The sequence below is a fragment of the Hemiscyllium ocellatum genome, assembly GCF_020745735.1.
Source record: "Hemiscyllium ocellatum isolate sHemOce1 chromosome 27 unlocalized genomic scaffold, sHemOce1.pat.X.cur. SUPER_27_unloc_15, whole genome shotgun sequence".
Lineage (NCBI taxonomy): Eukaryota > Metazoa > Chordata > Chondrichthyes > Orectolobiformes > Hemiscylliidae > Hemiscyllium > Hemiscyllium ocellatum.
In genome coordinates this window covers 212,225-225,614 of record NW_026867482.1, presented here as the reverse complement: position 1 = coordinate 225,614, position 13,390 = coordinate 212,225, and the positions used below count along the sequence as shown (strand labels likewise).

The window sequence follows — 13,390 nt, the reverse complement described above, 5'->3', positions numbered from 1 at the left end:
CCATCCAGATGCCAGTTAAAAGCTGTCATTGTACCAGCCTCCACCACTTCTTCTGGCAGCTCATTCCATACATGCATCACCCTCTGGATGAAAAGGTTGCCCTTTAGGTCCCATTTAAATCTTTCCCCTCTCACCATAAACCCTCTGGTTCTGGACTGTGCAACCTCCAGGGAGATTATTTACCCTATCCATACCCCTCATGATTTTATAAGCCCATATAAGGTCACCCCACAACCTCTGACACTCCAGCGAAAACAGCCCCAGTCTATTCAACCTCTCGGCAACATCCTGGTAAATCATTTCTGGTAGAGAAGTCAATGATTTGGGTTAATACCTGAAACACTGACTTCACTGCTGCTGCTGCCTGGCTTGCTGTGTTCTCCCAGCCTCCTGCTTGCCTACTCTGGATTCCAGCATCTGCAGTTTATTTTTGTCTCTAACGAATGGCAGAGCAGACTCGATGGGCTGAATGGCCTAACTTCTGCTCCAATGGCCTTGCAGGCTTAGGTTTGTGCAGATTGTTTCAGTGGGAATGCGCAGTCCCGGGCTCAATGAGCAGCAGCGTTCATAGAATCACAGAATCCCTACAGTGGGGACACAAGTCCTTCAGCCCAACAAGTTCAAACTGACCCTCTGAAGAGTAACCCACCCAGACCCATTTCCCTACCCTATTACTCGACATTTCCCCTGACTAATACACCACACCTACACATCCCTGAACACTGGGACAATTTAGCTTCGCCAATCCACCCTGCCTGCACACCTTTGGACTGTGGGAGGAAACCGGAACACCCAGAGGAAACCCACACAGGCACAGGAGGAGAATGTGCAAACTCCACACAGATAGTTGCCCCAATAGTGGAATCAAAGCCAGGTCCCTGGCACTGGGAGGCAATGCTACTCACCACTGAGCCACCGTGGGAGTGGGTGCTGTCCAGCAGAAAACAAAACAAGCCCACCAACTCTCCCACTGTCAGACTGGGCAGGAGGTTCAGTCCTGGGGGTGACCCACAGCAGCCTCACCGGCAGAATCCGATTGTTGGGAGCGCTGGTGCCCCCGCTGGTGCCTCTGCAAGTTGCAGGACTGGGTGAAGGCCTTCCCACACACAGGGCAGCTGAAGGGCCGCTTGCCGGTGTGAACCCGCTGGTGCTTCAGTAGGTCAGAGGAATTGCTGAAGGCCTTCCCGCACTCAGGACAAGTGAATGGCCTCTCCCCGGAGTGGACCCGCCGGTGGATCACCACGTGGGAGAAATTGCTGAAGGCCTTCCCACACTCGGGGCAACTGAAGGGCGTCTCCCTGGTATGGACCCACCGGTGGGTCAGCAGGTTGGAGGCATGTGTGAAGGCCTTCCCACACTCAGGACAGCTGAAAGGCCTCTCCCCTGTGTGGACCCGCCGGTGGGTCAGCAGGGCAGAGGAATCGCTGAACCCCTTCCCGCACTCTGGGCAGGCGAATGGTCTCTCCCTGGTGTGGACACTCTGGTGCCTCAGCAGGGAAAAGGCCTGGGTGAAGGCCTTCCCACACTTGGGGCAGCTGAAGGGCTTCTCCCCTGTGTGGACCCACTGGTGGGTCAGCAAGGCGGAGGAACTGCTGAACCCCTTCCCGCACTCTGGGCAGGCAAATGGTCTCTCCCCGGTGTGGACACGCTGGTGCTTCAGTAGGTCAGAGGAATTGCTGAAGGCCTTCCCGCACTCGGAGCAGCTGAAGGGCCTCTCCCCTGTGTGGACCCGTCTGTGCCTCAGCAGGGTGGAGGAACTGCTGAACCCCTTCCCACACTCAGGGCAGGAGAATGGCCTGACCCCAGTGTGACTGCGCCGATGAGCCTCCAGGACAGACGGGACATGGAAGCCTTTCCCACAGTCGCCACACTTCCAAGATTTCTCCACGGGGAGGGATTCCTCGGGTTTCTCCATGGCTGAAGCTTCAGCGGTACACAAACATGTGTACAGTCCCTCCCCACCGTGAATTCCTCTTTCCAGGCTGAATAACTGTTTTAGGTTCCACACTCAGTGCACTGTAACAGTAGGATCTCTCATTCCGTCCCACTGATGCTGAAAACGTACTGAAACAGGGACCAAAAAACTTTGCTCCTTCTCACAGAATCTTAGTCAAAACTCGTTACAGGCCCAATGGACTGAACGACTGTCAGACATTGACTTGAAATTGAGGACAGCAGACGCTTGGGAGTCCGAGTCGAAAAGTGTGGAAAAGCACAGCAGGTCAGGCAGCATCTGAGGAGCAGGAGAGTCGGTGTTTTGGGCATAAGCCCTTCATCTGTTGTTTTTTAAACTTCAGTTTTCATATCAAATACTCTGTAAAAAGAGATTACAAAAGTCATCATTGTCACTGAGAAGGTCTATAGCCTTAAAACTTGTCTTTAAACATTTAGACTCAATGTAATGCTGAATTATAGAACACATTTATTGCACTAGAAAATAGACAGACAGCAAGGCTCAGAAAAGGGGGGATCCGAAAGAATGCAAAAGATAGGGACACCTGGGCTTACCAAGTGATAACAGGATGCTGTAAGACAATTAAGAACGTTTGCCTTAGCATCAGTGAATCTGTATGAACAGGACACCAAGTGATAACATTCACAGCCATTCCCTTGTGAAATTAATGACCGTGTTTGATTCTGACCCTGAAACGAAACTCGGTACTATCAAAAGCTTTGTAATTAACGGTCAGTTGCTGTCAGTTATAATGGATTCTTATACCCCTTGCAAGCAGGGCAGTCCCAGAGAAAATAAATCTTTGCTGTTACAAAACCCTGACCTGAGAGTTCAAAAGGACACCATTTTAGTGCTGAGCCTGTTGAATCCAGTAGAAAATTAACTCTTAGTGCTTAGCTGCTATGGATTGACTTTAATTGCGCTTCGAGACTTTTTGGTGCTTTTGAGTAGCCAATTCTGGTTATGAAATGCAAACTCTGTGAAAGGAAATATTGATAAAGCTTTAACTTACTTGCTGTTTTTACAGACTTTACAGACTGCCCCACTATCAATTCTAACTAATCAGATCTTATGTCTTATTCGAATTTCAATCACAAACTTGAAAAGAAGGCATGTTCCATTCGAAGACGAATGAATCAGTTGAAATGAAACCTCACGGTAACATCTCAGCCTCAGGGACAGAATGATTTAGGGCTTAAAAAGCAGGAGTCTGCTCCCAGCTTAGAAATTATTCTCGGTCGGATATTGAAGAGATTCTTGCACAATGTGTCGGGAAACCATTTTATGATTGAACGTTTGCCCTCCTTACTAAGAAGCTGTTTTATAAAACAACTGTATCTGACATGTGAGCTGTGCGAGGTTATCTTGTGAACTCTCCAATTAGCTGAGACTGATACCTCTTTATGAGAGGAGGTTATCTCGCTCGCAGGCGCCTAACTCAGCTGTTTTTCCCACCTGACGAATGGCTTCGGGCCTGTAGGAGTGATTAGTCAAGCTTCACAGATCTGTCAATGAGCTTTTCTTCCTTATGAATTATTGTCTTTCACTGTTATCTGTCTAATTAAGAACATGCAATTCCTTTTTCAAACTTTTGTAGAAAGGAAGCCACTTTGTATCAATACATTGGAGTCGCCTGCTGGGCATCTGGACAGCTGGTAACCTACTCTCCTAGATTATTAGAACCTAGTTAGTTTAGCTTATAGGTATCAATGTTATGTTGTCACAGTGATGCTATTAGTGAATAAAGGAGATAACTAAAATTATACTAAACTGTCCATAACTAACAAGTTTTTATTCCAGACTTCCAAACAGTACGATTTCCGGGACGAACCAAGAGAGAGGCTTTACAGGTCTGAGTCCACAAGGGATTCCTTGGGCGGTCTCAAATCTTCACTTTCACATCAGTCCAGGGTAGAAATTCACAACAAGCAATTCTTTTTCTGCAGAACAATCTTTTCGTTTGTTATTCTACAAAATTGAAAGCACCATCCCACCCTCTCCCCAACCCCCCATCCATTCTCACTCCACTCTAATTCTCCTGAAGGGTGCTAATTCAGGATCTTACAGGGCCAAAAAAGTAAAAACATCTCTTTTGAATAACACTACCTGAAAGTTCACATCTTTCACAACATTGGGATACTGCTCAGTGTGAGCAGATCTGATTTTGGAAAGCAAAGAAAAACTGTCTAAATTCAGGATAAACCTGCAATACAGCGTCTTTAGAAACGACCAGACCCGGGGTCAAGGCATTGACACCAACACCAGAGAGAAACTCAACATACAGACGTGGCAAACCATCAGTCTTTAATCTTTCAGAATGGGTTGTAGGAATCATTAATATGTAAATCTCAGAACTTCTAACAAATCACCTTCTCGAGATAACTTAAGGTTTGTAACAAAAGGTGACACCTCAGCTCAGACAATGCATTAAAGGTACGAGGTCACAGTCAGTCTGTATCCCAATTTTGAATCTGACAGGTTCGGTTTCCAAAGTGAAATTTACAAACTATTATATGCATTCACTGCCTGCATTGACTGCCAGCATTTTGCGCATTTTTTGAACAAATCAAAGTTTTGCATTAGAAATTGGCTAGCTGAAAGACGACAGAGGGTGGTGGTTAATGGGAAATATTCATCCTGGAGTTCAGTTACTAGTGAGGTACCACAAGGATCTGTTTTGGGTCCACTGCTCTTCATCATTTTATAAATGACCTGGATGAGGGCATAGAAGGTGGGTTCGTAAATTCGCAGATGACACTAAAGGCGGTAGAGTTGTGCATACTGACTAAGGATGTTGGCAGTTACAGAGGGACATAGATAAGCTGCAGAGCTGGACTGAGAGGTTCAAAATGGAGTTTAATGTGGAAAAGTGTGAGGTGATTCACTTTGGAAAGAGCAACAGGAATGAGTGTACTGGGCTCATGGTCAGATTCTTGGTCGTGTAGATGAGCAGAGAGACCTCTGTTTCCAAGTACGTAGATCCTTGAAAGTTACCCAGGTTGATAGGGCTGTTAAGAAGGCATACAGTGTGTTAGCTTTTGTTGGTAGAGGGATTGAGTTTCAGAACCATGAAATCATGCTGCAGCTGTACAAAACTCTGGTGCGGCCAGATTTGGAGTATTGCGTACAGTTCTGGTCACCGCATTATAGAAAGGATGTGGAAGCTTTGGGAAAGGTTCAGAGGAGATTTACTAGGATGTTACCTGGTATGGAGGGAAGGTCTTAGGAGGAAAGGCTGACGGGCGTGCGGCTGTTTTCTTTAGGGAGAAGGTTGAAAGATGACTTAAGTGAGACAGAAGATAATCAGAGAGTTAGGCTGGACAGTGAAAGCCTTTTTCCTTGGATGGCAACGGCTAGCACGAGGGGATATAACTTTAAATTGAGGGGTGATAGATATAGGACAGATGGTCAGAGGTAGTTTCTTTACTCAGTAGTAGAGGTGTGGAACATACTGCCTCCAATAGTAGTAGACTCGCCAACTTTAAGGGCATTTAAATGGTCATTGGATAGGCATCTGAACGAGAATGGAATAGTGTTGGTTAGATGAGCTTCAGATTGGTTCCACAGGTCGATGCAATATTGAGGGCTGAAGGGTCTGCACTGCGCTGTAATGTTCTATGTGTGTAAAAATATAATTCTGCAAATACAAATTCACCCTTTACACTTATATGCATGCATGAGAGAAAGCAAATGTTGATGTCTATGCTGTTTGTCTCTATGTCTATTTTGATAACAAATGCTTTATTTCTGTAAATGTTGTTATAAATCAGAGTTGGGTACTAATAGTTAGATGTAAGGGAGAGAGAATTCCTCCAGTTTGGTACCATAAGAATCCGATCCATCTGAAACTGCTGATGTTTGGACTGTGGGAGGAAACCGGAGCACCCAGAGGTAACCTGCGCAGACAGAAGGGGGAGAACATACCAAAGTTCACACAGACAGTCACGAGAAGGTGGCATCAAATCGCTTCTAACAATTCTCCCACACCCGCAAAACCCTGAACACTGTGGGTAATTTAGCAGGGCCAATCCACCCTAACCTGGGCAAAGATAAAAATCACATGACACCTGTCCAACAGGTTTATTTGGAAGCACTAGCTTTTGGAGCGCTGCTCCTTCTTCAGGTGGTTGTGGAGTATAAGATCATAATACACGGAGTTTACAGCAAAACATTACAGAGTCATGCCACTGAAATGATACATTGAAGAACCCTGGATTGTAAAGTCTTTCATCTTTTAGAATGAGTTGCTGGTGTCATTAATATGTAAATCCCAGAACTTCTAATAAGACACCTACTCGAGATAACTTAAGGTTTTATTAGAAAAGATGACAACTCAACTCAGGCAATGCATTAAAGGTGTGAGGCCAGAGTCTGTCTGTATCCCAGTTTTTGAGTCAGACTGGTTCTATTTCCAAAGTGGAATTTATAAAATATTTCATGTATTGTCTGCCTGCAGATTGTGCATTTTTTGAGCAAAATGCACAATGTATCTGCAAATACAAATACACCCCATAGACGTGTGTGGGTGTGTGTGTGTCGCGTACATGAGAGAGAGAAAAAGTCTAGTTCCATACTGTATTGCATAACAGATGCTTTATTTCTGTTGATGTAAATATTGTTATAAATCATAGCTGGGTGCTAATACTTAGATGTAAGGGAGAGAGAATTCTTCAATTAGGGCACTATAAGAATCCTAGCAGACCCCTATTTCTAGTTTACTTGCCAATGAACAAACACAAACACCTATTTAATTCTAATTTTTCGCTTTTCTGTTATATTTTCTGGTAATATGATTCTGTGTCTGGATGGTTTACAGGCTGGGAGACTGTAGGTTGGACTTTGATTGAGTGAATGTTTTATTGTTCCAGAAGGTGTCAAAGGAGGTTAAAGCTTCAGCAGAAATGAAGCACAGCTGAGAACAGACAACAACTGTGTGGGAACAGGAAGATCAACCAAGGACAAAGAAACCAGAAATCCGAGCTGACACCAGACTACCCTGTGGTCAGTTGCTTTGATTAGCAGTGTCAACCCTCTACCTTTACCTAGCTTCGCATTCGACTTGAATGCCACATCTGCCCTCAATATTTAGGATCCAATCCTTGTCACCCTGAAGCTATGTCTCTGTAAGGAGTCTCAGATCATAATTATTCTCTTCAATGTGAGCAGTCAATTCATTCACTTTTGTTACGTTGCAGCGCTATTACGACACGGGTAACCCCCTCTGCTCAATTAAACCAGCAATATAGAGATGATTCACCCCATGCAGTAATCTGTAAAAGTTCGAGAGGCAAAGAACTATCCCAAAGGTAAATATTTAAAAGTAAACATTTAACAACTTTACTCTTTACGTCCAACAGAGAATTTTAAAACTCACAGAAATGCCCAGTTTTATAGTCCAAACATCGGATCATTTTATTGGTGTTAATATTATCAAAATACTTAATTCAAACTTGATTGGACTTTGGTATTTTGGGGCAAAATTTAAACTGATTGGCCAAATTTAAATTTGTTTGTGCCTCATGGCAACCCAGTTGCTCTATTTGTGTTGACCAAATATTACATTCTCATCTTGTTTAGAACACTTTGTTCTGCTCGATTTTTAAACTCTCTTCAAGGTACAGTACCTCTACACCTTCATAACAAGCACACAGTCAGACACTGACCTTTTAGTTTTATTGTTTGTAATCTTTTGAATCCAGTTTTAATTGCTGGTACGTTTATTCTCCTTGTTCCTTTCTATTGTTCTCTGATGTCCATTTTCCACATCACTACATTGCTTATCTACCTTGATTTGGATTGGCCTTACTAAATTGCCCATAGTGCCCAGGGATGTACAGGTTAGGTGGCTTAGCCAATGGGAAATGCTGGGTTATAGTTTCGTCTTAATAGAAGCAGGAGTAGGCCATTTGGCCTGTTAAGCTGCTTCACCATTTATTAAGATCGTGACTGATCTATCCATCATCTCACCTCTTCTTACTTGCATTATCCCGACTACCCTTGATTCCCTGAGGGGTAGGGGCGGGAGCAGGATGCTCTCTGGAGGGGTCAGAATGGACTTGATGGGCTGATTGGCCTGCTTCCACGCTGTAGGACTTCTATGATTTACCGCAGTTGTGTTTGCCTCAGATCACAGCTCCCAGAATCTCCCACCTTCTGCAAATCAAAAGACAAGTCCCCCCCGCCCCAGCCCTCTTGTATGTATGTGATCTAAATGCTTAATCATTTCTAGTGAATACAGCCCACACCTCCTGCTGCTGCCAGTAACCTTTACAATGCTGATGAAATAATGCAATTCCTGCAGTACTGAAAACTGTAAGGCTTCTAACAATACCAGTTACTCATTCACCGCTCCTGATGGATAGCATTGGAAACAAAACATCGAAGGCTAACAGAAATGAGCAGTTTAACTCAAAATTCCACCTAGCCCTTCACTGGGCACCCCAATCAGCACACTGTCCTTACTGCTGGTAAGCCTTAAAGCACTTCACCCCCACAGTGCAATGAATTCCCACATTCCACCAAAATCCTAGAAGTACTCATGTACTCAGTTGCTGTCTCACCAATTAAATATTTCATTGTAACTTCTTCTGCTTCAGTAAAGGCAAAACATCTTTGAAAGCTGCTCTGAAAGTCCACTCTTCACAACAACACTTCTGCTTTCACGCAAGATGATTAAAGTCATACAGCACAGAAACACAGCCTTCAGTCCAACTCATCCTTGCTGACCAGATATCCGAAACTCATCTAATCCCATTTGCCAGCATTTGGCCTGTATCCCTCTAAATTCTTCTTATTCACATACAACGTTTAAAAGGCATCTGGATGGGTAATTGTAGCAGCCTCCCCACTTCCTCTGGCAGCTCATTCCAAACATGCACTACCCTGTGTGAAAAAGTTGTCCCTCAGGTCAGTTTTAGATCTTTCCCCTTTCACGTGAAACCTATGCCCTCTAGGTTTGGAGTCGCCTACCATGGGGAAAAGAGTTTGGTTGTCCAACCTATCCATACCCCTTATAAACTTCTTTAAGGCCACCCATCAGCCTCCAATGCTCCAGGGAAATTATCCCTGGCGTATTCAGCATCTTCCTATCGCTCAAACCCTCCAACTCTGCCTACATCTTTGTAAAGCTTTTCTGAACCCTTTTAAGTTTCACAACATTCTTCCAGAGGGCGGCAACTGGAATTGCACACAGTTTTCTAAAAGTGGCCTAACATGACCTCCCAACCCCTGTACTCAATGCTCTGACCAATAAAGGAAAGTGTACCAAATGCCTTCTTCATTATCCTGTCTCCCTGCAATTCCACTTTCAAGGAATTATGAACCTGCAAGGACACTTTGTTTAGCAACACTCTCCTTTAACTATGTAGGTCGTGCCCTGATTTGCCTTACAAAATGAAACTCCTCACATTTATCTAAATTAAACTCATTCTGCCACTCCTTGGCCCATCAGCCCATCCGATCAATTCTAATTTATATTGAACTTTGTTTCCTCTCTCATCCCCTAAAAGCTGAGAATCTCCATCCTACAATCACTTCCTCCATTCTGACTTTGCTGAACCTAATTCCTGCTGTAACTCATCCTGAAGGGTGTGGTTCATCCTGATTAACAGACTCTCACTCGGGGGAGGTGGAGATCAAATTGAAACAGACAGAATTCTGACTGGCCTGGACAGAGTTCAGGGGAAGATGTTCCTATTGGTAGGAGAGTCTAGGACCTGAGGGCACAGCATCAGAGTAAAAGGAATATCTTTTAGAACAAAGATAAGGTGAAACATTTTCAGCCGGTGAGTGGTGAATATGTGGAATTCATTGCTACAGAAGGCTGTGGAGGCCAGGTCACGGAGTAGATTTCAGATGTAGATAGATGGTTCTTGAGTATCAAGGGGATCGAGGGTTACAGAGAGAAAGTGGGAGAATGGGATTGAGAAACTGATCAGCCAGAACCTAATAGTGGAGCAGCCCTGATGGGCTGAGAGGCCTAATTTCTGCTCCTGTGTTTTATGGTCTCTTGCTGTCCTGGACTAGGAGTGTGCAAATTGGGAGCAGGAATAGGCCATTTAGCCTGTCAGGTTTGCACCAGCATTGAACAGATCATAAGTAGATATGATCTAAAGGGTATAAACAAGGACTGCAGATGCTGGAAACCAGAGTCTAGATTAGAGTGGTGCTGGAAAAGCACAGCAGGTCAGGCAGCTCCTCGGATGCTGCCTGACCTGCCATGAATATACCTACATTCAGGTTAATAGGCTGGAAATTTTTCCACTGGAGCAGAGGAGGATTATAAAATCGTGAGGGGTATAGATGAGGTGAATGGCCAAAATCCTTTCTCTAGGCTGGGAATTCAAGACTACGGAGCAAATTTTGAAAGAAAGAGAGGAGAAAGATTATAAAAGGACATGACGGTCTCCATTTATTCCGTCCCCAAGAGAGTGGTTTGTGTGTGGAATGAATTTCCAGACAAAGGGGTGGATGCAGATACAGTTAGAACATTTAAAAGACATTTGGATTAGTACATGAATGATGAAGTTGATTTTAAATAAATGTGAAGCACTGGATTTTGGAAAAGCAAATCAGAGCAGGACTTATACACTTTATGGTAAAGTCCTGGGGTGTGTTGCTGAACAGAGACCTTGGAGTGCAGGTTCATAGTTCCTTGAAGGTATGCTTTCCTTCATCGATTACAGCACTGAGTAAAGGAGTTGGGAGGTAGGTGAACCTCTAAGGGGAGCCTTTTCACACAATAGTGCATATATGAAATGACCAGCCAGAGGAAGTGGTGGAGACTGGTATAATTACAGAATTTAAAAAGGCATTTGGATTGGTCTATAATAGAAGGGATATGGGCCCGGGGCTGGCAAATAGACTACATTAGGATAACTGGTAGGCATGGACAAATTGAACCGAAGGGTCTGTTTCTGTGCTGTACATCTCTATGACTCCAATATAAAAGATTCAGAGGGATATAGGTTTAACACAGGCAGGTGGGTCCAGTTTAGTTTGAGAACATAGTCAGCGTGGATTAGTTGGACTGAAGGGTCTGTTTCTATAACTGATTTGTACTGGTCTTGCCTCCCCCATAACCATCACTTCTTTGTTGTTCGAAAATCAGATGAACTCAGCCTTGGATATATTCAGTTACTCCCAAACTGCAGGAAGGCGTCCCCACTTCTCAACTCAATTCTTCTTGCTAATATCCCACTTGCCTTGCTCACTATTGCTGCACTTGTCTGACAACTTGCACTGACTGGATTAGAAGGACGCAGAGACTCCTTTGTACATCCACACATCATTTCTGATGCAAGGCTCGAGCCTGAAATGTCAATTCTCCTGTATTTTCCATTGAAAAAAGACCTGGACTAACTTTCCCAGAGTCTCTCCCCTCCCTGGATTCACTCCGTTTCCCTTCAGTTCCTGAATGGAAAAGGGGTTGAGAAAAGAGCGTGCTGTACTCACAGATGTTGGAGAGAGGAAGGAAGTTGCAGTCTGGGGTGAAGCTCAATCTTCATTCAGAGAGAGAGGAACAGCAGCAGCAACTTCAGAAGTTCATGGTCCTACTTCCGCATCCAGACAATGGGTTTGCTGTGATCGGCAGGAGGACCAGTCTCCATCCGGTCCTCCAGAGCTTCTCATTGGTCCATCAAAACAAGATCACAGAGTGTTTCCGCCTTTTGCGTGAGTATGCGTAATGTTTTGCTGACACCGTGGAACATGCGCACTGGGTTGCTGACACCGAGTAGCATGCGCAGTACGGAGATGTTGGCATTACTGACAGATTTTCAAAGTTAAAATTCACACAATGCCAGGTTTTAGTCCAACAGGTTAATTTGGAATCACTAGTTTTCGAAGCGCTGCTTCTTCATCGGTTGGTTGTGGAGCAGAATCATAACACACAGACTTTATAGCAACAGGATTGCAGTGTCATGAGATGTAATATTAAACAACTTCAGCTGACCTCTACCATCTTTTAGAATGACCATGTTAGTTTTGATTCCTACATCTGTAAATCCCAGAACTTTTCAAAAGTTACGTTCTCAAGATAGCTTTTAACAATAGGTGTCATCTCAATCAGATAATGCATTGAAGGTGTTAAGTTAAAGTCTGTCTGTGTCCCAATGTTAGGTCAGACGGATTCTATTTCTATCGTGGTATTACAGAATCTTACGTTTATGCGTTTTTCTGCAAAATAAAATGCGATTCTGCAAGTACAAATTCAACCCACAAATTTGTGTGTGTGTGCGCGCAGGAGAAACCGAGTGATCATGTGTGTGTGAGAGAGTATAATGGGGTATAAGTCTGTGTGAGGGTGTATGTGAGTGAGTGAGTGAGTGAGAGAGAGAGAGAGTGTAGTGGCGTCACCTGTAGTGTGACATGAACCTACAGTCCTGGTTGAGGCCACCTCCATGGATTTTGAACTTGGCTATCAGTCTCTGCTCAGCCACTTTCCTTTTTTGCCTATCCTGAAGTCTACCTTGAAGGATGGTCACCCGAAGGTCCAAGGTTCAACTGGGAGGGAACACTCCTAGCTGGTGATTGTTGTGCAGTGTCCGTTCATTTGTTGCTGTAGCCTCTGCTCGGTCTCACCAATATACCAAGACTCAGGGCATTGTTGCCTGCAACGTATGAGGTAAACAATGCTGGCTGAGTCACATGAGTACCTGCTGCACTCATGGTGGGTGGTGTCCCCATGTGTAATGGTGGTAAGCGTGTCAACACTCTGATACGTCTTTCATCATCTGCCGTGACAGAGTTGTATCGTGTTGTCCTGAAGGCTAGGTGATTTTCTGCGAACAATTATCTGTGTAAAGTTTAGTGGTTGTTTGAAGGCGAGAAGTGGAGTCATGGGGAAGGTCTTGGCGAGGTGCTCATCCTCATCAATAATGTGTTGCAGGCTGCGAAGAATGTGGCGTAGTGTTTCGGCTCCTGAGAAGTACTGGACAACAAAGGGTACCATTTTGGTTGCAGCTCATGTCTGTCTCCTAAAGGAAGTCATTACAGTTTCTTGCTGTGACACATTGGAACTGGCAGTTGATGAGTTGAGCATTGTACCCCGTTCTAATGAGAGCACGTTTGTGTACTTCAAAGTGTCTGTCATGTTCCTCCTCACCTGAACAGATCCTGTTTATGTGAAGGGCTTGTCCAGAGGGAATGGCTGTTTTAATATGTTTCACTAGAGAAGTGTAGCACTGTCAGGTTATCCGTGGGTTTGCGGTGTAGAGAAGTGCTGAGATATCCATCCTTGATAGAGCTGCATGTGTTCAAAAATGAGACAGATACTAAATAGTGTGACGAGTGTGATGGTGGGATGAAACTTGTTAATACCACAGGATCGTTGTTTCAGTGACTCCTCACCTTGGGTCCAGAGGAAGAAATGTCATTCATATATCTAGTGTATATTGTTGGTTGGAGGTCCTGTGCAGAAAAAAAGCCTTGTTCGAA

General features: G+C 44.4%; 1 protein-coding gene across 1 annotated transcript; it reads right to left on the bottom strand.

Annotated features, from left to right (window-relative positions):
- Positions 1-672: 672 nt before the first annotated feature.
- On the bottom strand, positions 673-11,508 carry LOC132807350 (gastrula zinc finger protein XlCGF8.2DB-like). Its single transcript, XM_060821580.1, has 2 exons — positions 11,408-11,508; positions 673-2,314 (listed from the first exon to the last, which is right to left on the bottom strand). The coding sequence occupies exon 2, from the start codon at positions 1,913-1,915 to the stop codon at positions 992-994; it is 924 nt and encodes a 307-aa protein (XP_060677563.1). The 5' UTR covers positions 1,916-2,314; positions 11,408-11,508; the 3' UTR covers positions 673-991.
- Positions 11,509-13,390: the final 1,882 nt, after the last annotated feature.